Here is a 25,543-nt window from a genome sequence, read left to right as displayed (position 1 = left end):
GAACAGGTAAGAGGCTGTTAGTTATATTTCGGAACTTCTATAGTCTTACCATATCCACAGATGGGTCATGGGCTCCAAATCCGTCTCCACAGATACCCTTTGACTCTTTTTTGAGGGTCAGATATTATCCCTTATTCTTGTTGTCTCTGTGTGTTCTTTACAGAAAGAATCAAATCTTTCTCCATTAGTGGAAAGTGATTTTACCCTTTATTCCTACCAGTTCTTAGCTACCACCTTCTTCAAGAAGTGAGGTACGGAAGGTCTTCCTTAACCCTCCTGGCTTACTGATTCATTCATTCTTGTGAACGGGATGACATCTCCATCTATGCTCTGCACCATTTCTCCTCTCTTACCTGCACTCAGCCATCACTCCAGCTCCTTCCTCATCCTCTCTTTGTTGCTTGAGCCCCTCACTTATTTGTCAAGGGTCCAGAATCTCTGATTCCTCCACAGCTGCCTGCTTTAGATTGTTCTCTCCTGCATGTTCACATTTTTTCTTCTCTGTTTAGATGAAGCATTCTCAAACTGTACTGCATGTTAGATTCATTTGAGGAGGTTTAAAAAGCTCCTTTGTCTGGGTCACACTCTTATCAATTAAATCAGAATCTCTGTCAGTGGGTCTCAAAAATATTTTTTTTATTTCCCAGGTAAATGTGATAGGCAGCCAGGTGTGAAAATCAGGGGCTTAGATCACTCCCATAAGCTTCAGCTATGTCCTACCTTACACCAACTTCTTTGTTGAGGAACAATTTCATGATCTACTGTCATGAGAAATAAACAAACAATAATCTTCTATTACCATTCACTTCTTTTTTCTCATTCATAATTAAAATTTTCAAAATTATTTTCTATTTATAATGTGCTTCTTTGTCTCTTCTCTGTACATCAGTGATCCCAAATTTATGTAGCTCAGATTTCTCTTCTAGTTATAGACACAAGCATTCAATTCCCTGTTGGACCATCAATTGTAAGAGCTTATCTGCATTTCAAACATAACATCCAAAGTTGAACTTGTTGTTAATCACCGTATTTGATCCTCTCCAATATTTATCATCTCATGAAAGCTCATCTCCATCTACCAATGCACCCAAGCCAGAAAAACCTAGGAGGCATCTCTCACCCTTTCCCGTACCAAGATCTAATTAACCTATTACCATCTTTCCAGACTATAACACTGGCTTCTCTCCTTCATCGCACTTCCAACTGTCATCCATCCATCTCCCTCAGCATCTGCAACCAGGGTGTCTGTAGAACCTTCCTTAATGATTACCCAGCTTCGTGTCATGCCCCTCTCCCATCCATTCTCCACAGCAGAACCAAATTATTTCTTTATAAGTAAAATGGCGTTACGCTCCCACTGAAAATCTTCCAATGGGTTCCTTTACCTTTAGAAATAAGAATTCATGCATCCTTACTTTGAAGCATCATCAGCACTACCTGGGAAGGTGTTACCTTCCAGTTATTCAAATCACTCACTACTTCTCTGTTCATGGTTGTGTGCCACTGTTACACAATCCCATACATATTTTTCTTCATGACTCATCACACTTTAGAATCATAAAATTATTATATACCTGTTTGGATATTGGATTAGTATCTTTCTCCGCCTATAAATTGTAAGTTCCCATAATTGTCTGGTTTACTTCTCATCTTATTCTCAGTGCCTAGCTGAGTCACTGGCATAGAGCCCTGGACTAGGACTCAAAGATGACCAATTCTAGTTCTAATCAGTAAGTATCGATTAAGTAGATAAATACATTATGTGAGGAAGAAGCTATACATTCTCAAGTGTAAAAGGAATTTGATAAACTAAATAACTCACCTGACATCTAACAACTAAGTTTTTATCTCAGCTTTGCCATATGGCAGCTGTGCATTTAGTTTATGTCTTCACACCTTATTTTTATATCTATAGTATAGAAAAAAAATGACAGAGTAAAACATTTAAAATTCATATTCAGGACGCTGGTGCAAGTTATGCACTGAATAAATGGCAACCACAGAGCAGGAATAAAAAAGGTTATTCAGGGGGTGGGGTCCCCTGGTCCTCTTTCCACACTGTCTGCCCACTTTCAAGATCCCAAAAAAATCTTTGTCTCAGCCTTTATCCACCACCCAGTGAGAATACTGGAGTGTGAGTTAATTACATTGTAACGTCTGCACTAAATAAAAAGCTTCGGAGGCCACCTGGCTGGGTCTATACGTGCTTGGAGGTGTAGAGTAAATCTGTAAGAATGAGGCCAGGACACTGGGATTTCAGGCATCAAGGGCTGCAGATGGGAAGTGTGGGTTAGGGGTAGAGGAATGTAGGCAAAATCTCTAAATTTAGATCACAGACAGCCTCTCTGTCTTCTTCAACTATTTGTACCCTGATTGCCTTAGGATTTCGAAGCTCATAATGAGGTTCTTACAGACCTTTGAGTGGGAAGAGTTGAAGTCCCGACTTACCTCCCTAGGGCAGCTGTGCTGGAAGGGAGGAGAGTGGTGGGTGAAGTATTTACCAGAGTGCATACTGGGCACACAACCTCCCCGCCTTGATCTCTATAAAGCTGTCTCTTAAGAGCCCCCTGGGCCCAGTTAGCCCTGGGGCTCAAGGGGGCTGGGGCAGCAGGCACTGCACAAAATCTTAAGTGGTTGGCTCCCCTGTGCTCTGGAATCTCTCTTCTTTAGAGGCTTCAAAGAAATTAAGAATTCTAACTGTGTTGCTCTTTATTTTATAGAAGAAGAAGTGAAGCCCAGAAGGAACCATTCAGGAAGCCAACAAAGAGTTGGATTCAACCCCAGACCCTCTGACTCTCACCAATTCCCAAATTAGAGCTTTTTGCACTAAGTATCCTACAACATAAATAGATTTCAAAAAACAAAATAGCATAACCACTAAAAGCCTAATAATTTACAGTCAGCAAATAGAGGGGTTCCCGGCTGCTTCAGTGGGTAGAGCTTGTGACTCTGAATCTCAGGGTTGTGAGTTCAAGCCCCACATTGGACATAGAGCCTTCTTATAGTCAGAAAATAGAGTGACCATCCTGGTTTGCCTGGAACTATACTGGTTTTAGCACAGAAAATCCTGCACGGAGGGAAGCCCCTCAGTCCTGTGAACTGGGGCAGTTTGTCACCCAACATCCAGCTCTAGATTCAAAACCAACTTCTTAAACATCCTTAAAAACATTTAATTGGCTCAAGTTCCTAATTCCTCATTTGTAAAATTACAGTACAGATTCTTATAAATCTATTTGACTATGAAACTTAATATCACATGCTAAGTGCTTCTGACACAAGAATTACTGTAATGATTTATCAAGTTTTCATCTGCCAGGAAAGAATTTGAATAGAAAAATTTGAAAGAATTTGATAATCAGTGGGCTCTGGGGGCCCTGGGGGCTGTGAGGACAGGCAGATTCCCAGGACACTAAGGAGAGTCTTTTGGTCATCTCATATCGCACCCAAACTTCTGTAATGAAGAAATTGAGCCTCTAAGGAGGAAGAGACTTCCTGACAGAGAAATTGGCATAGAGACAGGACGTGAACAGAATTGTCCTGATCCAGACTCCAATTCTATCCCCACTGCCCATGCTGTCTCTTATTACCAGGGTTAGGAGAGGGAGAAAAGAATAACTGGTATGTTTTGACCTTTTACCAAGTGTCTGGGACCATGATAAGTTGCTTGATATAGATTAGCTTATTTAATCCTCAGAGAAAACATGATGAATGCATTTTATTATGACTAAAATCAGTACTGGATTTCTCAGTAGGCAGACTACACCTACAGAGTTACAGCAATGGGGAAGTAAAGCACTAAATATATATATCATACACTATATTTTAAATAAAGCATTATATTAATACTATATATTAAAATGCATAAATATATTTTAAATAATAAATAAATGTATAGGCATTTGTATATATAAAACCATTCATGGCTCCAATGGAGATCCAGAAAATGAGATTAAATGTCTACTTCTTTTTTTAAATTTTATTTATTATTTTGAGAGAGAGAGAGAGGGAGAAAGCAGGGGAGGGGCAGAGAGAAAGCAAGAGAGAGAATCCCATGCAGGCTCTGCACTGCCAGCACATAGCCCAACGTGGGCTGGATCTCATGAAGTGTGAGATCATGACCTGACCCAAAGCCAAGAGTCAGACATTTAACCGACTGAGCTATCCAGGTGCCCCAGGCTAGTGTATTTCTAATTTTCCCTTACTCCAAGGTTTAAAATTTTGGAGTCCAGGAGCCCCCTAAATGTCTATTTCTTTTTTTTAATATGAAATTTATTGTCAAATTGGTTTCCATACAACACCCAGTGCTCATCTCAACAGGTGCCCTCCTCAATGCCCCTCACCCACCCTCCCCTCCTGCCCACCCCCATCAACCCTCAGTTTATTCTCAGTTTTTAAGAGTCTCTTATGGTTTGGCTCCCTCCCTCTCTAACCTTTTTTTTTCTCCCCCTCCCCCAGGGTCTTCTGTTAAGTTTTTCAGGATCCACATAAGAGTGAAAACATATGGTATCTGTCTTTTTCTGTATAATTTATTTCACTTAGCATAACACTCTCCAGTTCCATCCACATTGCTACAAAAGGCCATATTTCATTCTTTCTCATTTCTAGGTAGTATTCCATTGTGTATATTGTGGATATTGTGTAAATTGTGGATAACCACAATTTATTTATCCATTCATCAGTTGATGGAAATTTAGTCTCCTTCCATAATTTGGCTATTGTTGAGAGTGCTGCTATAAACATTGGGGTCCAAGTGCCCCTATGCATCAGCACTCCTGTATTCCTTGGGTAAATTCCTAGCAGTGCTATTGCTGGGTCATAGGGTAGATTTACTTTTAATTTTTTCAGGGAACTCCACACTGTTTTCCAGAGTGGCTGCACCAGTGTGCATTCCCATCAAGAGTGCAAGAGGGTTCCTGTTTCTCCACATCCTCTCCAGCATCCATAGTCTCCTGATTTGTTCATTTAGCCACTGTGACTGGCGTGAGGTGTTATCTCAGTGTGGTTTTGATTTGTATTTCCCTGATGAGGAGTGACATTGAGCATCTTTTCATGTGCCTGTTGGCCATCCGGATGTCTTCTTTAGAGAAGTGTCTATTCATGTTTTCTGCCCATTTCTTCCCTGGGTTATTTGTTTTTTGGGTGTGGAGTTTGGTGAATTCTTTGTAGATTTTGGATACTGGCCCTTTGTCTGATATGTCATTTGCAAATATCTTTTCCCATTCTCTCGGTTGCCTTTTAGTTTTCTTGATTGTTTCCTTTGCTGTGCAGAAGCTTTTTATCTTCATGAAGTCCCAATAGTTCATTTTTGCTTTTAATTCCCTTACCTTTGAGGATGTGTCAAGTAAGAAATTGCTGCGGCTGAGGTCAGAGAGGTCTTTTCCTGCTTTCTCCTCTAGGGTTTTGATGGTTTCCTGCCTCACATTCAGGTCCTTTATCCATTTTGAGTTTATTTTTGTGAATGGTGTAAGAAAGTGGTCTAGTTTCATTCTTCTGCATGCTTCTATCCAGTTCTCCCAGCACCATTTGTTAAAGAGACTATCTTTTTTCCATTGGATATTCTTTCCTGCTTTGTCAAAGATGAGTTGGCCATACGTTCGTGGGTCCAGTTCTGGAGTCTCTATTCTGTTCCATCGGTTCCATCTATTTTTGTGCCAATACCATGCTGTCTTGATGATTACAGCTTTGTAGTAGAGGCTAAAGTCTGGGATTGTGATACCTCCCGTTTTGGTCTTCTTCTTCAATTTACTTTGGCTCTTTGGGTCTTTTGTGGTTCCATACAAATCTTAGGATTGCTTGCTCTACCTTCAAGAAGAATGGTGGTGCAATTTTGATTGGGATTGCATTGAATGTGTAGATTGCTTTGGGTAGTATTGACATTTTAACAATATTTATTCTTCCAACCCATGAGCATGGAATGTTTTTCCATTTTTTTGTATCTTCTTCAATTTCCTTCATAAGCTTTGTATAGTTTTCAGCATGCAGATCTTTTACATCTTTGGTTAGGTTGATTCCTAGGTATTTTATGATTCTTGGTGCAATTGTGAGTGGGATCAGTTTCTTTATGTGTCTTTCTGTTGCTTCATTATTAGTGTATAAGAATGCAACTGATTTCTGTACATTATTTTTGTATCCTGTGACTTTGCTGAATTCATGTATCAGTTCTAGTAGACTTTTGGTGGAGTCTGTCAGGTTTTCCATGTATAGTATCATGTCATCTGCAAAAAGTGAAAGCTTGACTTCATCTTTGCCAATTTTGATGCTTTTCATTTCCTTTTGTTGTCTGATTGCTGATGCTAGAACTTCCAACACTATGTTAAACAACAGTAGTGAGAGTGGACATCCCTGTTGTGTTCCTGATCTCAGGGGGAAAGCTTTCAGTGTTTCCCAAATGAGGATGATATTAGCTGTGGGCTTTTCATAAATGGCTTCTATGGTGTTTAAGTATGTTCCTTATTTCCCAATTTTCTTGAGGGTTTTTATTAAGAAAGGATGCTGAATTTTGTCAAATGCTTTTTCTGCATCGATTGACAGGATCATATGGTTCTTATCTTTTATTAATGTGATGTATCACATTGATTGATTTGCGAAGGTTGAACCAGCCCTGCAGTCCAGGAATGAACCCCACTTGATCATGGTGAGTATTTCTTTCTATATGCTGTTGAATTCAATTTGCTAGTATCTTGTTGAGAATTTTTGCATCCATGTTCATCAGGGATATTGGCCTGTAGTTCTCTTTTTTTACTGGGTCTGTCTGGTTTAGGAATCTAAGTAATGCTGGCTTCATAGAATGAGACTGGAAGTTTTCCTTCCCTTTCTATTTTTTGGAGCAGCTTCAGAAGGATAGGTATTATCTCTGCTTTAAATGTCTGGTAGAATTCCCCAGGGAAGCCATCTGGTCCAGGACTCTTATTTGTTGGGAGGTTTTGATAACTGATTCAATGTTTTCACTGGTTATGGGTCTGTTCAAGTTTTCTGTTTCTTCCTGTTTGAGTTTTGGAAGTGTGTGGGTGCTTAGGAATTTGTCCCATTTCTTCCAGGTTGTCCAATTTGTTGGCATATAATGTTTCAGGGTATTCGCTGATAATTGCTTGTATTTCTGAGGGATTGGTTGTAATAATTCCATTTTCATTCATGATTTTATCTATTTGGGTCATCTCCCTTTTTTTTTCAGAAGCCTGGCTAGAGGTTTACCAATTTTGTGTACTTTTTCAAAAAACCAACTCTTGGTTTCACTGATCTGCTCTATAGTTTTTTTTTTAGATTCTATATTGTTAATTTCTGCTCTGACCTTTATTATTTCTCTTCTTCTACTGGGTTTAGGGTGTCTTTGCTATTCTGCTTCTAGTTTCTTTAAGTGTGCTTTTAGATTTTATATTTGGGATTTTTCTTGTTTCTTGAGATAGGCCGGCAATGCAATGTGTTTTCCTCTCAGGACTGTCTTCGCTGCATACCAAAGCGTTTGGATTGTTGTATTTTCATTTTCATTTGTTTCCATATATTTTTTAATTTCTTCTCTAATTGCCTGATTGACCCATTCATTTTTTAGTAGGGTGTTCTTTAACCCATGCTTTTGGAGGTTTTCCAGACTTTTTCCTGTGGTTGATTTCAAGTTTCATAGCATTGTGGTCTGAAAGTGTGCATGGTACGATCTCAATTCTTTTATACTTATTAAGGGCTGTTTTGTGACCCAGTATGTGATCTATCCTGGAGAATGTGCCATGTGCACTCGAGAAGAAAGTATATTCTGTTGCTTTGGGATGCAGAGTTCTAAATAGATCTGTCAAGTCCATCTGATCCAATGTATCATTCAGGGCCCTTGTTTCTTTATTGACCATGTGTCTAGATGATCTATCAATTGTTGTTAGTGGGGTATTAAAATCCCCTGCAATTACCACATTTTTATCAATAAGGTTGCTTATGTTTGTGGTTGTTTTATGTATTTAGGGGCTTCTGTGTTCGGTGCATAGACATTTATAACTGTTAGCTCTTCCTGATGGATAAACCCTGTAATTATTATATAATGCCCTTCTTCATTTCTTGTTACAGCCTTTAATTTAAAGTCTAGTTTGTCTGATATAAGTACAGCTACTCCAGCTTTCTTTTGACTTCCAGTAGCATGGTAGATAGTCCTCCATCCCCTCAGTTTCAATCTGAAGGTGTCCTCAGGTCTAAAATGAGTCTCTTGTAGACAGCAAATAAATGGGTCTTGTGTTTTTTAATCCATTCTGATACCCTATATCTTTTGGTTGGAGCATTTAGTCCATTTACATTCAGTGTTATTATAGAAAGATGCGGGTTTAGAGTCATTGTGATGTCTGTAGGTTTCATGCTTGTAGCGATGTCTCTGGTACTTTGTCTCACAGGATCCCCCTTAGGATCTCTTGTAGGGCTGGTTTAGTGGTGACAAATTCCTTCAGTTTTTGTTTGTTTAGGAAGACCTTTATCTCTCCTTCTATTCTAAATGACAGACTTGCTGGATAAAGGATTCTCGGCTGCATATTTTTTTCTGTTCATCACATTGAAGATTTCCTGCCATTCCTTTCTGGCCTGCCAAGTTTCAGTAGATAGGTCTGCTACTATTCTTATGTGTCTACCTTTGTAAGTTAGAGCTTGTTTATCCCTAGGGGCTTTCAGAATTTTCTCTTTATCCTTGTATTTTGCCAGTTTCACTATGATACGTCGTGCAGAAGATCGATTCAAGTTATGTCTGAAAGGAGTTCTCTGTGCCTCTTGGATTTCAATGCCTTTCCCCTTCCCCAGATTGGGGAAGTTCTCAGGTATGATTTGTTCAAGTACACCTTCAGCTCCTTTTCTCTCTCTCTTATTCTGGTTTCCTATGATACAGATATTGTTCCATTTGATTGCATCACTTAGTTCTCTATTTCTCCCCTCATACTCCTGGATTTTTTTATCCCTCTTTTTCTCAGCTTCCTTTTTTTTCCCATAATTTTACCTTCTAATTCACCTATTCTCTCCTCTGCCTCTTCAAACCATGCTATGGCTTCCTTCATTTTATTTTGCACCTCATCTATAGCATTTTTTTAGCTCCTCATGGCTATTTCTTAGTCCCCTGATGTCTGTAGCAATAGATTCTCTGCTTTCCTCTATGCTTTTTTCAAGCCTAGCGATTAATTTTATGACTATTATTCTAAATTCTTGTTCCATTATATTGCTTAAATCGTTTTTGATCAATTTGTTAGCTGTCGCTACTTCCTGGAGTTTCTTTTGAGGAGAATTTTTCCGTTTTGTCATTTTGGGTAGTCCCTGCAGTGGCTCCAAACTGCAGGGCACTTCCCCTGTGCTGTCTGGAGTAACTTGTGTTGGTGGGTGGGGCCGCAGTTAGACCCCAGCCAGCCCACCGCTGGGGCCACAGTCAGACTGGTGTGTACCTTATCTTCCCCTCTCCCAGGGGCAGGACTCACTGTGGAGTGGTGTGGCCCTGTCTGGGCTACTTGCACACTTCCAGGCTTGTGGTGCTGCTTCTATGGGATCTGGTGTATTAGCTGGGGTGGATCTGCAAGGTGCACAGGGGTGGGAGGGGAAGACTCAATTCGCTTTGTTTTCGGTGGTCCACTTTGGGAGGGGCCCTGTGGCACCGGGAGGGAGGCAGACCCGTCGGAGGGATGGATCCGAAGAAGCACAGTGTTTGCGTGGTGCAAACAAGTTCCGTGAGGGGAACTGGTTCCCTTTGGGATTTTGGCTGGGGGATGGGCGAGGGAGATGGCACTGGCCAGTGCTTTTGTTCCCTGCCGAGCTGAGCTCTGTCTTCTGGGGCTCAACACCTCTCTCTCCCATTCTCCTCTAGCCCTCCCACTCTCTTAGCAGAGCTGTTGACTTCTAGCATTCCAGATATTAAGTCCCACTGGCTGTCAGAACACTTGGTCTGGCCCCTCCGCTTTTGCAAGCCAGACTCAGGGGCTCTGCCTTGCCGGGCCGGCTCCCCTTCCACTGCCCAGGCTCCCTCCCACCAGTCCGTGTAGCACGCACTGCCTCTCCGCCCTTCCTACACTCTTCCGTGGGCCTCTCATCTACTCTTGGCTCCAGAGAGTCCATTCTGCTAGTATTCTGGTGGTTTTCTGGGTTATTTAAGCAGACGTGGGTGAAATCTAAGTGATCAGCAGGACGAGGTGAGCCCAGTGTCCTCCTATGGCGCCATCTTCTGGAATTTTCCAGAAGATGGAAAATGTCTATGTCTTGAAAGTAAACACAAAAAGAGCAAGAGAGGACATGTTGGTAAGTTTTACACCCAGAGTCTCCAAATAGGCTTTGACTTGTTTTAAACTAATGATCTCATATGATCCTTTGACCACAGAGTAAATTTTCTGTCTAGCACAGGCTTCTGGTGAGGTGGGATATGGGGAGTGGAAGATTGATGCATTCTGCATATGCACCAGGTGGGATGACTCTCTTGGGGCCCAAATCAGGCCTCCATAGGTAGTGACGTGGGCCCTCCACAGCCTGTAGCCACATCTGGAAGGGAATGACTCCACTATGAAAAGGAAATGCTTGTCCCTTGAGATGAGCAGAGCAGAACATTTGAAAAGTTCCTCTGTGGGGAGCCAGTGGGGGCATCAAGGCTCAGACCCCGCCACTGTGAGACCCAGCACCTCTCTGGGACTCTCAGGTTATTCTCATCTGCCTGCACCTGTCTCTCTCCTCCTCTCCCTCATTTTACTAAAACCATAATATATAAGTTTTATAGAAAAGTAGAAAATACAGATAATTAGGAAAATAAGTCTTCCCAACTCTCATTAACGAAGACAAACTGCTCATGTAATCTGTTATTCCTTCCTTCCAAACTACTTTTTCTTTGCAAGTGTGTGAATGTGAAACAGCAATAGTATATGTCAGTGTTTTTTACCAAGAAAAAAGTGTCAGCATGCTGTACATTCTATTTGATAAGACGTTTTATTTGAAATACGGCTCTACAGTGGATTATGTACATTCTTCCAGTCTGTCCTGTGCTAGAAGTCTGTTGTTGCAGCCATAGCTTCTATTTTAATTAGTCTATTTTTCTTTCTTTTTCCCTCTTGTTTTAACATTGGGGAGCTCTACCTCGTTCCTGTTCCATTTCCCAATTTTTTTTAACTTTAGAGAAAGTAATCTCCATTGTATAAGAATTCTAAATTAGCTTTAAGATCATGTTGTTGTATTCCCCCAAATATTCATAATTAAGTACATTGAATAGGGAAGAAATGACACCTTCAGTATTTGTTTAATCTTTCCACCTAGGCACATGCTTTTGTCCCCATCCATTCAAGTTTATTTCTAAACCTATTGATCATACTTGAACTTTTTTTCCATAAAACACCTCATTAAAATATTACTGAGGAATTATTTTTGTCTCTCCTTCTCTCTCTTTTCTTTTTTGAGAGAGAGAGTGTGAGTGGGAGAGAAGGGCAGAGGGAGAGAGAGAATCTCAAGCAGACTCCATGCTCAATGTAGAATCCAACTTGGGGCTGGATCCCAGCCTGGTTCCATGGATCATGGATCATGACCTGAGCTGAAATCAAGAGTCAGTCACTCAGTGGATTGAGCTATCCAGGCACACCCTGAGGAATTATTTTTTTAAGTTTGAGAGTTGAATTAAATATTTGTTGTTTTTGGAAATTTCTGGTTTTTTTATATTATGTTATATTTGGAAAATTTTCTCAATTTTTAGTAATTTTTCTTTTCCTTTATTTTTTATTTACTTTTTAAATTTTAATTTATTTTTAAATTTACACCCAAGTTAGTTAGCATATAATGCAACAATGATTTCAAGAGTAGATTCCTTAATGCCCCTTACCCATTTAGCCCATCTCCCCTCTCACAACCCCTCCAGTAACCCTTTGTTTGTTTTCCATATTTAAGAGTCTCTTATGTTTTGTCACCTTCCCTGTTTTTATATTATTTTTGCTTCCCCTCCCTTATGTTCATCTGTTTTGTATCTTAAAGTCCTCCTATGAGTGAAGTCATATGATATTTGTCTTTCTCTGACTGACTAATTTTGCTTGGCATAATACCCTTTAGTTCCTTCCACATATTTTTAAATCTTTGTGTTTTCTTGAACCACAAATTACATCACTTGGAAATAATTATAATATGGTTGTATTCATTCATTTATCCAATTCATAAGTATTTACTGAAATCTGTATAATCTGCGCAAGGTTAAGGTTATAATTTGGTTACTATAAATGTTAGAATTTTCCTTATTGAGTATTTTACTATATGCCAAGCAGTGTGTGAACCATTTTGCAAATTATCTGTAAACTTTATAAAAAATATAATCTGGTTATTTTGTATCAATTTACAGTTGAGTAAATTGAGGCTCAGAGAGGTTGGTATTTTTCTTTCCTTTTTAAAAAAAATGCTTATTTTTGGGAAAGACAGAGAGGGGTAGGGCATGGGAGGAGCAGAGAGAGGGAGACACAGAATCTGAAGCAGGCTCCAGGCTCTGAACTGTCATCATGGAGCCCAACATGGGGCTTAAACCCACAAACTGCGAGATCATGACCTCAGCCAAAGTTTAACCCACTGAGCCACCAGGTGTCCCAGGTTGGGATTTTTCTAAAGCCATGATCTTCTGTGCACAAAGTTCATACCCTTTCTAATATTAAACAATTAATTCTTTCAAAACGCTTATGATTCAAGTAGGAAGCTATATACAGAGTAGTACAGAGTGCTATCTAGCTGCTGCAGTGTAATTCCACACAAATAGATTTGAAGCATAAAAAGAATAAAATATCTGTTTTAACGCTATTGGAGGTGAGGGGACCAGTCAGAGGGCAGGTAGTAAAGGAATTCCTTAAAATGCTGCACAGAGTAGATAACTTAAAACCTGAACCAATGTTTAGCCCATGATATCTGTCTAATAAATATTTTTGATGAATAATTAGGATGATATACATTTTCCATGCAGATAAAGATGGACAAGATACCCCAAGTAAAGTCTCTCAGAGCAAGGATATAGATATAAAGCAGCTTGTTGGTTCATAAATCACATGTAGTTCCATATGGCTAAGGCAAAATACAAGATAGAGTGGTACTATGATTAAGAGATGTGTTACAGCTTTTGGACTTTATCCATAGACAGTAAGAGACATTGAAATCTCTTGAAAGAGACATTGAAAGTACTTTATAATCAGATGGAGCCTTTGGGAAGATCATTCTGGTTGTGGTGTAGTAAAAGGAGAGAAAAGATCAGTAAATGATGAGATCATTTTGGAAGATATTGCCAAGTTGAAGTAAGGGATGATAATGAAGGCCTCAAATAAGGTAGAAACAGTGGTGAGGTAGAGGCAAAGTTGGGAAAAATCAAAATCTGGAATTTTCAGGATTTAGTATAGAGCTAAAGATACAGGTTAAATTAAAATAATCATTTCTATCTCAAGTCTCACAATATTGAGAAAAGATTCCTCAAAAAAATGGTAAGTGATAGCCAAATATCTGTGTGTGTGTGTGTGTGTGTGTGTGTGTGTGTGTGTATGATACAGTATAAAAAATATATATAGAAAATTTTAAAAAATTTAACCAGAAGGTATATGATATAACACATTAATAAAATATGCATAAAGTTTTCATTAGTACTTTCTGGAAAGTACTATTGCTTATATAGTTTTTTCATAATTTCACTCATTAGCATGATGAATTATATTGATGAATTTCTGAAAAATGAGTTATGCTTTGAAATCTAGAATATATGTTGATTATTCTTTGTCTATATTATTAATTGTATACACGACTTTGAGTATTTACACATATGTTCCCATTAGTGTGTTTTGTCTACAGGATTGTTTGCCGATATAAATTTTTTCTGTATTATTTATCAAGATTATATTTGCTCTTTTGAATAGCTTTCCAGTTTTATTTATGACTTAAGATGTATAGGGGTGCCTGGGTGGCTCAGTCGGTTAAGTGGCTGACTTCAGCTCAGGTCATGATCTCGCGGTCCGTGGGTTCGAGCCCCGCGTCGGGCTCTGTGCTGATAGCTCGGAGCCTGGAGCCTGTTTCTGTTTCTGTGTCTCCCTCTCTCTCTGACCCTCCCCCATTCGTGCTCTGTCTCTCTCCACCTTTCAAAATGAATAAATGTTAAAAAAAATTTTTAAAAAAGATGTATAAAAAGAGGGCGCCTGGGTAGCTTACTCAGTTCAGCATATGACTTCAGCCCTAGTCATGATCTCACAGTTCATGAGTTTGAGTCCCACATCAGGTGAGATCGAGCCCCCTTTGGGTGAGACCTGCTTCTCTCTCTCTCTCCCCCGCCTCTCTCTGCCACTCACTCACTTGTGCCCTCTAAATAAATAAATAAATATTAAAGAAAAGATTAAAAGGATAATCTGTTTCTTGAAATGTGGGGAGAAAAGCAAAGAAAAAAATCTTGTTCTATATACAACTGTAATATGTTGTAATATGTATAAATACATATTATAATATGTTGGAGATGATGTGAGTATAATTGTTAAGTTGTAATTTCTTCCTTAAGTATGAGTTAATTCTTCATGCATTTACATTTTTTTAAGTTTATTTATTTATTTTGAGAGAGAGGGCATGCACACATGAGTTAGGGAAGGGCAGAGAGAGAGAGGGAGAGAGAGAATCCCAAGCAGGCTCCATGTTCAGTATGGAGCCTGACAGGGGACTCAATCTCACAACAGTGAGATCATGACTTGAGCCCAAATCAAGAGTCTGTCACTCAACTGACTGAGCCACCCAGGCGCACCCATGTATTTACATTTTGTTATTTTCCCTCGAATACCAATTTATTCCAGACTTTAGATTACTTATAGAACATGCTGCTGTAATTTTAAAAATATCTCTAATCTAGTATTATATATGATTCCTGAGTGTATTTTCCATTTGATTAAGTTTTTAGAGGTTGGTCTACTTTGAGAGCTTAAAAGATTGGTTATTCGATTATTTTCAATCTTTCCCATTCATATCATTCCATCATTTAAACAATTTTTAATGATTTTAAGTAGTATTTTATTCTTTTATAATGTCTTAAATTGACTGCTTAATTTACTAACTTTCTCTTTTTGTCATAAAAAATACCACCAACTTTCTTTTTAAGTTTATTTCTTTATTTATGAGAGACAGACCTAACCTGAGCAGGAGGGGTAGAGAAAGGGAGAGGGAGAGGAAGAGAAAGAATCCCAAGCAGGCTCTGCACTGTCAACACACAGCACGATGCTGGACTCGATCTCACAAACTATGATATCATGATCTGAGCTGAAATGAAGAGTAGGACACTTAATTGGCTGAACCACCCAGGTGCCCACCACCAACTTTTTAGAAGACTATGAATTTAGGCAGAACATATCATTGCATACATTTTGTATGTTTTGCTATGTAGTGTTTCCACTTTGATTCTTTCTTTATAATTTGCTAATATATGCATTTATATTGTTCATTAAAATATATATACATACATATATGTGAACATATACAATTTATGTTATACACCTTACCAAATTTTATTATTATTGAAACCTAGATCACAATACAATTTATATTGTAATTGCATTTATTTCATCTTTTAAAAGCTAGGTAGATAGTGTGTATTATATGAAATAAATACTGACATGCATAGCTATAGCTAATATATATGTTTCATTTGAACTAATATTCTTTTTCATAATCTTAATTTTTTTTTATTTAAACACTTAACATGAGATCTCCTCTCTTAACAAAATTTTAAGTGCCATTGTATTATTGTTGACTATCTGTAAAATTCTGCACAGAAGATTTCTACAGCTTATTCATCTTGCTTAACTACAACTTTATGCCCATCAATTAGTAACTTGTCATTTCCCCTTCCCCCGAGCCCCTGGCAACCACCATTCCAATCATTGATTCTATGAATTTGACTATTTTCTGTACCTCATTTAAGTGGAATCATGCAGTATTTGTTTTTCTGTGACTGGCTTATTTCACTCAGCATAATGTCCTCAAGGTCATCCACATTGTCACATATTGAAGAATTTTCTTCTTTCTTAAGGCTGAATAGTATTCCATTGTATGGATATGCCCATTTTCTTTATCCATTCATTGGTTGATGGACATTTAAGTTGTTTCCACATCTTAGCTATTATAAATAGTGCTGTAACACAGGTGTGCTATCTCTTTGAGATCCTGATTTCAATTCTTTTGGATAAATACCAAAAAGTGAGATTGATGGATCATATGGTTATGACACAAAAAAGCACAGTCAACAAAACCAAAAATAAACAACTGGGACTACATCAAACTAAAAAGCTTCTGCGTAACAAAGGAAACAATTGTAAAGGCACCCTTGAAAATATTTGCAAACCATATATCTGATAAAGAGTTAATCTACAAAATGTATAAGGAACTCCTACAATTTAATAGCATAAAAACTAATAATCTAATTTTAAGATGGTATAAAGAGTAGAATAAGCATTTCTCCAAAGAAGACCTACAAACAGTCAACAGAACATACAATGGCATAATGGCATAACATCACTCATCATTAGGGAAATCCAGATTGAAATTACAATGAGATATCATCTCCTATCTTCCAAGATGGCTATTACTAAAAAAACAAAAGACAACAAGTATTGACAAGGATATAAGGAAATATGGGCCCATGCACACTATTGGGAATGTAAAATAGATCCACTATAGAAAACAGTATGGAGATTCCTCAAAAAAATTAAGAGTAGAGCTACCTTTGGCAAAATCTTGGGAAATGGCTTTCTTTACCCATTATGAAAGTGTTTCCATGGTACTAAGCAATTTCCTTTGTGATGATTCGCTTTCAACAAAAACATATTGTGATAAAATGAGGGACTGATTATAAGGATGTATATTTTTGGATTAAAAAAGAGGAAAATTGAGCAAGTTTTTTTTTTTTTTTTTTTTAACTAAATTCTGACCCAGTTTATCTTGGCAAAACCTGTTGGTTTAAGTCTTAACTATTGTCAGGTAGTCATCAAACATCTGGTGGCAGAAATCCTAATATTGGTTAATGACTAAAAAGAAATGTAAAAAGCCTTGTCAAAGTAGATTTTAAAAACTCGAATTTGTGGTCTAACAATAAATATCCTCTCAGTCTTGAAATTTCAACATGTCTCCTACTTAAAACTTTGTTCCCAGCAGTATTTTGCAAAGCCTCCGACGAATCTCTTTGGTTTTGATGGAATAAATGATGGGGTTGAGCATAGGAGGCACAAAGAGATAGATCAGGGACATGAGTGTATGTACATACTGTGGGGCATGCCTCCCATAGCGAGCAACCATGGACACACCAACCATGGGCACATAGAACATGAGCACAGCACACAAGTGAGACACACATGTATTCAGTGTCTTAAGTCTTTCCTCCCAGGATGCAATGGCAAGTACAGAGCGCAGTATGAGCACGTAAGAGAGAAGAATGAGTGCAGAATCCAGACCAAAGTTACAGATGACAACGAATTGACCATAAATATTATTGATGGTGATGTCACCACAGGGCAAGCGGATCAGATCTGGATGCAGGCAGTAAGCATGGGAGAGTACATTGGCCTTGCAGAAGGGCAACCTCTTCAGAAGGAAAGGCAGTGGGAAAACCATACAGAAACTGCAGATGATAACAGCCATGCCCAAACACACCACACAGGCACCAGTAAGAACTGTGGCATAACGCAGTGGGTTACAGATGGCCACATAGCGGTCAAAGCTCATAACCAACAGAATCCCCGACTCTATGAAGGAGAAGAGGTGGATAAAGAACATTTGAGCCATGCAAGAATCAAAGCTGATCTTCTGTAAGTGGAAGCAAGATGTGGCCAACACCGTGGGCAGTGTGGAAAAGGACACACCTAGGTCATTAACTGATAGCAGGGACAAGAAATAGTACATAGGCCGATGCAAACTCTGTTCCTCCTTGATAATGAAAAGGATAAGGGCATTTCCCACAATGGAGACAGTGTAGAGGGTACCAAGGAGCAGAAACACATAGTGTTGGGAGGTTCCCAGCCCTGAGAACCCTGTCAGGGTAAAGGGAGGCAACTCTGAGCTGTTGTGGGGGTTACCTCCCATATTGGCATTACTGCTTAGACTCTAGGACCACTGTCCTGTAAAGAAGATAAACATACAGTTTAAATCATGACCTAGACCTAATATCCTAAGACTCTTATATATCATCCAGCCATTTATTTGTAGCATTAATCAATCTTGCTCCCCAAATCATTCATCCTTCTCTCTTATTGTCAACAATATCTCTGGAATTATCTGAGTGTTCTCTTTTATACAGCTAGCTAAACAGGTCACATTGCCTTCGTTTACACCTGTGCCTAACACCACAATGCTTCTCACATTCAAAGCTATGAACTCTTTTCATCAATCTCTGGGCATCTTTTTCCTCAAGACCTAAAATCAAACTGTCTTTATCACTACTTCCTTGACTATCCCACCTTCTTCCTGAACATTTCGCTTAGTCATTGAACCATAAACTTTTCCTCTTTCCACTCTCTCATGCTACTGAACCTTTATTACCTTATTATGATTCTCCAGCTTCCTCACTCCTGTATAGCCTGTCAGTTCTTCTATCCATCCATCCATCCATCCTGATAAAATATAAATGGGTAGAAAGAGGTGGTCAGTACTAAATCAGTAGTTCTGGTTTCAATCCTCAAAATTTCCTTCCTTGTACCTCAGCATACCCACATTGATCTCTTTGTTGCTATCCAAACATGAACTGCAGGTCCTCAGCTCCCTGAGGCAGCCCTGAATGTGATAACATAGCCATTAGATCCATCTTCTAGGGCCCAGGACCAGCGATGCCCTCTGCCATGGATATTTGTTGGCCATGGCCAGCAGAGGTAACTTGTCTTCCTGCTACCACCTTCATAGCTATAGGTTTGTGTCTCCTTTCATGCCCACTTCTCTGCCAGTCCTGCATTATAGCTTTGTGAATCCTGTCTTCCCTCCTGACTCAGTTCCAAGAACTCAGCCGTGATTCTCGCTCACTGTTGAGTCCCTTCTGTGCTTAGTGCAAGGTCTTGCACAGGAGATGTACTCACTAAGTCACTGATCCCTCCTGGGTTTTTGTTCTCTTTGTTGTAAACTGGAGATTTTAAGAAACCGAGCTAACAGGGTTGTGGAGATCCAAAAGTGGACAGTTGTGAAAACTTTAAGGACTTTGCAACTTGATTTCTATAGCTTTCTGTCCACCCTCACCTCCAGCTGCTCATCTGCCTTTGCCAAACCTCCATCTGACTCAGGACTCCTCTATCCTCTCTTCTCAGGATGCATTTCCCCCTGCATTCCATATTCTTAGTACCACTTTGTCTTCTCTACCTGAAAACTCCTCCTAAACATTTTTCTTTGTCTCTGCATGAAATGTGCAGACACCATTGATTTTAGTTTCTTAACACTAAGTAAGGTCCTGCCAAGTGGTATCCAAAGTAGTCGGTGTCTTCTTATATATGCGCCTCATACCAGCTATTCTGAGAAAAGTGAGGGGTGATTGTTCACACCAAAGCATCTATGTCCAAGTTTAGCCTGTTGGGGTATCCCTGCTGAGACAGTCATGTCTGAAACAGAAAGCATGGCAGGATTTTAGAGAACAAGAGCTACAGATAGAAAATACAGAACTGGGAAGGTGGTAAAGGTGAAAGTGTACAGGAAATCACACAACCCGACTCAAATTATGGAGAGCCTTTCCTCCCTCTGACTGTCATACTATAGCACTCAGGATTTCTAAGTTAGGGGAAGAGTGCCTTAAGGCTTGAGATTTTGTGCATCTGACACTCCAGTTTACCTACCTGAGAGAGCTGTGTACATGGAAGGTGCAGAGGAAGGAAGAGCAGTAGTGGGGGCCCTGAATGCCTTACTCCAACCCCCAAATGGTTACTTGTGCCAACTCTCTGGCCTGACAATATAAGGTTGCATTCAGGAAGTCCCTTGAGCTTATATCTACCTAGGTACTCATGGACTGCTGGGAACATGAAACATCTACACATCTATTTTACAACCAAAGAAATTGGGTTTAGCAAGAACCCCTCAGATACCTAATGTTTGCCTGCAACTCACCAGGCTGAAAAATGTAGTATCTTTTCAAAACTCCCACTCATATGTAAGTCAGACCAAAGGATTCAGTGTCTCACCTAATGCACTCCTAGACCTTGCAGTCACACTGATTGCCATGCAAAAAGGTCAGGAAATTACCCAAGCCCTGATCAATACTCATGGGTTTATCAGTATCCTGTGTCTACTGGCCCTTTGTTATAAGTCTCTTCAAATTTTCCCATATGGAAACAAACAAAAAAAAAAATACTGTCTTTTCATTTACAGCAAGGTAACAATTTTTACCCTAAAGTTCTATGGTATAAGGTGTATGTTAACAAAAGTAACTATAAATGGAGTCCTTCATTTAATAGTAGACATGATTTTAGTCTTCAGAAATGTGTAGATGAATAAGCATAACATTTCATAGTCTAGTTGGGGAGAATCCTAAGGAAACACCTCTTCTATATTTCAGTGAATTCAATGATAAAAGATACAAGGCAGAGTTTAGGAAAGAATAAAGGAGGGGAATTTACAATATTCTAGGGCAGCCAGAGAAGATTTTCAGGTGTATCTCTTGCTTTTCAAATAATGAGCAAATATTATTTAGGTGAATATGGTAGGCAGAATGCCCCCCACAAATATGTCCAAGTTTGGCACCTATGAGTAGGTACATTTCATGGCAAAAAAGGACTTTGAAGATATAATTAAGATTATGGACCTTAAGGATTTGGTGGGGGGGTGGTGACTTAAGTACACCAAACTGATTCACATAAGTCCTTAGAAACAAAGAACTTTCTCAGGCTGGAATCAGAAAAATGTGGCAGAAAAAGTCAGAGAGAGTCAAAGCATGAGAGGCACTTGGTCCACAATTACTGGAGGGAGTTGAATGAATAGCATGAGAGTAGTGTAGACAGCCTTTAGGAGCAAATGCCATCCCCTGGCTGGTAGCCAGCAAGGAAATTGAAACTTTAGTCCTACTTTTACGAGGAACGGAATTCAACCAACAACTTACAAGAGCTTCAAAGCAGCTTCTTCTCCAGAGCCTTCAGTAAGGAACTCAGCCTTGCCATCACTGTGATTACCTTGAGAGATCCTAAACATTAGGGGTTTCTGGACTTCTGACCTACAGAATCTATGAGATAAGATTTTTTTTTATTTTTTTAAGCTGCTAAGTTTGTGATAATTTCTGCCAGCAGCCAGAGAAAACTAACACAGTGAGTCTCAGGCAGAAGGGAGAAGATGAGGAAAGAACAAAAGAAGGGTCATTTCTGGCAGGTGAGAAAACACAAACACAGGTATGAAGTCTTGAAAAGCAACACTGGAGAGGAGAATGGGAGACAGAAAGGAAGGGTTTAGGAGGCTTAAAAAATAAGTTGGAAATGAGTGAGAAATTAATTCATCAAAGCCAGACAATATATCATCTCAATTGAGAGTCCAAGAAATTCGGAGAAGAGTGGTGTCTATGCCATTGATCTACACAGGAGAAAGAAATGTTAAAAAACAAGACACTGTGCCCAACATTGAGTCACTTGTGTAAGCCCCACACCACCAAATAGAGACTTAGTTATAGATTGGCTATCCCAGGAATGGAATCTTAAACCAGTCCATCAGGAACTCCCTGACTGGCACTTGGGAAGCAATCTGCCTGATGGACTTCAGTCATCCCCTCAAGGAAAGTAACCTTTCAATAACCAAACCACTTTATTGCATAGTATAACTTCCTTGTTCCCTCTCCTTTCTCCCTATGCAAGTCTTTATTTTGTACAGCTCCTCAGAGCCCCTTTCTATTTGCTAGATTGGATGCTGCCTGATTTAAATTGATTTTTGCTCAAATGAAGTCTTAAAATTGTTGTTCGGTTTATCTTTTAACAGAAGATAAGTACAGACTTAGTGATAGGACGTTGAGCATTCCTGTCTAATCCCATCAACGTTCTTCTGAAATGAAAGTAAGATCATCAGCTGGGAGTAAGAGGTTGGGGGCAACAGATGTGAGCAATTTGTGGAGAGAAAGTATGAGATAGGAAACATGGAAGCGTTTATGACCAATAGTGAGTCTTATTACAGTTTGGGCTAATTCATGAAGCCATTGAGTATATCATTGCTTCTAATCTGTCCAACCTCTTCATCACACTACTCTTCTAGTAAATGCTTTTTAATCTTCTTGGTAAGTTCTCCTTGAAGCTCTCTGTTCTCTTGCTTCAGTCTATATCAGTTGCTTCTCAGGTCTCTCATGCAAATAGCAGCAAGGAATCTGTCCTCCTATTCTCCTGGGGTTAGAATTCCATTTCCTGGATCATGTATCTTCCTCTTTTGTCAGCATCCATATTTGTTTTCTGGAGGTCTTTCTTCTTCACACTTTATTTTAAGGACAACATTTTTTATTAAATTGCATACCGCCTTTTCATTTCTATGCAACCCTGTTTTTCTCTCCTTTCCCTGTTTGTAGAAAAACTTTCCTGTGCCATCCATGGTGCTAAGTACCCTAAATATTTGGTAGCAATCCCACTGCATGTATGTGTGAGGGCGGAGGGTTTCCTTCAACATCCAAGCAATTCTCTGATATCAGCTTGGTGTCCTATAATTCAACTTGATTCTGACAACTGTCTACCCAGCCTCAAATCCCACAGGTTTAAATATCAGTCCCACAAGTCTGCCCTTTGCTTCAGATGCCGTTAGCAAGCCAAGGTTGTTACCTGTGCTTCTGATTGACTGGCAACAGATTGGAGTTCCCATGACCTGCTCCTTGGACTTCGGACACCAATCATAAGTCCAGATTGTTACTTGTACTTCTGAGAAATTAGCTACAAATCAGAAGTCCTCGTGACCTGCTCCTTGGGTTCTTAATTTGTTGGAGCATCTCGCAGAACTCAGGAAACCCCATTTACTCACTAGATTACTGGCTTATTACAAAAGATACTAAATGATGTTAAAACAATCACTATCTAGATGAAGAGATACATAGAGCAAGGTCTTGAACAAGGGATCTTCTATTCTCATGAAGTGAGGAACCTGGCACAGTAACATATGGAAATGTTCTTTCGCCTAATCCGGAAGATCTCCAAGCCTCCTCTTTTGGGGGTTTTGTGAAGGCTTCATTACATAGGCATGATTGATTAAATTATTGGCCATTGGTGATCAATTCAGCTTCCATCCTCCTCCCCTCCTCAGAAATTGCAGGGTGAGACAGAAATTTCTACCCCTCTATTTTTGGTTGTTTCCCCTGGCAACCAGCTCTTATCCTTACCTGCCTTCCCCAAGTCACCTCATTAACACAAGCACAGTTGTTGGTGGAAAGAAGCTTGTTATTAATAAGACACCCATTTCACTTTTATGGCTCTGAAATGTTTTCAGGAACTGAGGACAAGAGACCAAATGCTATAAAAAAAGATGTTCCCATTGCTCTTATCCCTTAAGAAATTCCAAGGGTTTGGGGAGCTGTAAGCCAAGAGCTGTGGATAAAGACAATATCTATGAGAAGTCTATATTTGGCCATCTGAATGAGCAAATATGTATTTCTTCTAAATCACAATATTGCACACCCTCACAAAATTCATATCTTATTTTGGGACACATAACTATAAAATAATACGCAAGTCATGATCCTCTTGACCTTCCTGGCTAGAAACATAGTCACCTATTTTTCAAGGGGATAATTATGGACATTTCTTCATCTAGGAAACAGAAAATAGAAAGCAGATAAGACTATATATGACTGGGGTTTTTTCATTGCTCTGAAATCACTGAGTCAGATCTGATCTTTATTTTTCTATATCCACCCTAGATGTGTTACAAGTAGGTGGATAAGAGGGAGTTCCTTGCTATATGTTTGTGAGGGTCCACACTGGAAGCCCTTTATGAGATGGAGGTATAGCAACATATATCCTCAGATAGCAGTGTGAGGTGTGCTGAGTAGAACCTAAGGGAGGTAGGCACAGAAACAGACTCTTGGCCCCCAAATGAAGCTTCAAAATTGTGTAGAAGGGACCCAGATTCCATACAGTGATACTTCCTATGCCCTCTACTCCAATGTGTGCGTCCAGAAGGTTCTCATTGAACCAACACCAACATGGAGAATGCCTTAACCTTCTGTTCCATGAAATAAATATATTGGCATTTGCTTCCAGCAACTCAAGCAGACACACAGACTTGGATGGTCCTTGTAGGTACTTCCAGCTCATAACAAGTGGGTGAACTTGGTTTTGCTTGAAGAGACCGCGTACAATTCATGTCACAAGAAGAGACTAAAGGAGCCAAGAGCTCAGATAAGATGTATCTGATGACCTGGATACCCAGAGCCCTGTGAGCATGTTGGAGTAATCACAGTTCTCTTCAGTAAACCAGGTCACAGTCTGACGCTTACCTCTATATTGGCAAGTTACAGACCCAGGCAGAGTCATAAATGTTCTATCTAATGGACTGAACAGAAGAAGACTTAAACAGCAAATATCTGCTGAATTTCTTTTAGACTAGGCCGATTTTTAAGGCCAAGAGAAAAGTACTGAGTGTTTTTATTTATAGAATGTGATGTGGAAAATAGCCCAGAGGCTCCCAGAAAGGTTTTCACAGGTATGGAAATGAGCCAAATAGTTGCTTCAAAATCCATCAGATTTAAAGGAGCAAGCAAAAGTACTGTCACCGAAAGCATATATTGTCCACATATTAAGGCAATAACCTTATTGTAAGTCATATTTGTGACAGAGCCAAGATCATTAAACAGCAATATTGTTTCAAAAAATATTTCTTTATGTACCTGCTAAAGGCCAGGCATAGTGCTGCCACTGTACTGAAATTGCTATGGGTATACTTTATATAGCATATAAGGTCTGAGCAATATAAATATGCAAGGTACATTTGCGGCAGGCTTGAAGATTGCAAGTACAATTTATTTTTTATTTCCTCTGGCCAGATCCATAATGCATATGGTATTTAGACTATGAACAACATAAGTTGTCATATAGAATTGTTCTTTAATAAAATTATGATCTATGTTAGAGTAAAATATTTTAGGAATATGGTAATTCATTAAAGTATAAAGAGATGGTTGGTAGGTAAATATACGGAAAGATAATCACTTATTAATTCATTTCTTTACTTATTTGAACATGTCTGGTATATTTCAGGCCCTCTGTTAGAGACTGAAGAGTATAAACATACATAAGAGACAGTCCTTGTGCATGAGTTGTTTACAGTCTGGCGGAGGAGACAAACTACCCAAACTAATGAATATGATTAAAGTAAATTCCAAGGACAGTGGAGTGGGGATGGAAAGCAGGTATGGAACAGTGCTACTTAGGGTTCAAGAAAGTCTTAGACAAAATATTTATTCAGACTCTGGTTTATACCCATGATGTTTTGAAGCTAAACCCTGAATTTTGCATTTATTCTTGCTAAATAAAAATAATATAAGCAAATAAAATATGTGTATTATCATATAATTTTTAAAGCAGTTTATTTTATTCACTCTTCAAAACAAACATATGAAGTAGATAAATCAGAGATTAGTGTCTCATTTTACAGATGAGGAAATTAAGACTGAGAAGTTCAGCCT

General features: G+C 39.1%; 1 protein-coding gene across 1 annotated transcript; it reads right to left on the bottom strand.

Moving 5' to 3' along the window:
* Positions 1-17,079: 17,079 nt before the first annotated feature.
* Positions 17,080-18,024, bottom strand: LOC132662413 (olfactory receptor 51I2-like). Its single transcript, XM_060607885.1, has one exon. The coding sequence runs from the start codon at positions 18,022-18,024 to the stop codon at positions 17,080-17,082; it is 945 nt and encodes a 314-aa protein (XP_060463868.1).
* Between the last annotated feature and the right edge of the window lie 7,519 nt (positions 18,025-25,543).

Source organism: Panthera onca, chromosome D1 (genome assembly GCF_046562875.1).
Source record: "Panthera onca isolate mPanOnc1 chromosome D1, mPanOnc1 haplotype 2, whole genome shotgun sequence".
NCBI classification, from domain to species: Eukaryota; Metazoa; Chordata; class Mammalia; order Carnivora; family Felidae; genus Panthera; species Panthera onca.
This window is presented reverse-complemented; position numbering and strand designations above follow the sequence as displayed.

Excerpts from the sequence above, each read along its gene's own strand:
- LOC132662413 (XM_060607885.1), bottom strand. The coding sequence starts at position 18,024 with ATGGGAGGTAACCCCCACAACAGCTCAGAGTTGCCTCCCTTTACCCTG.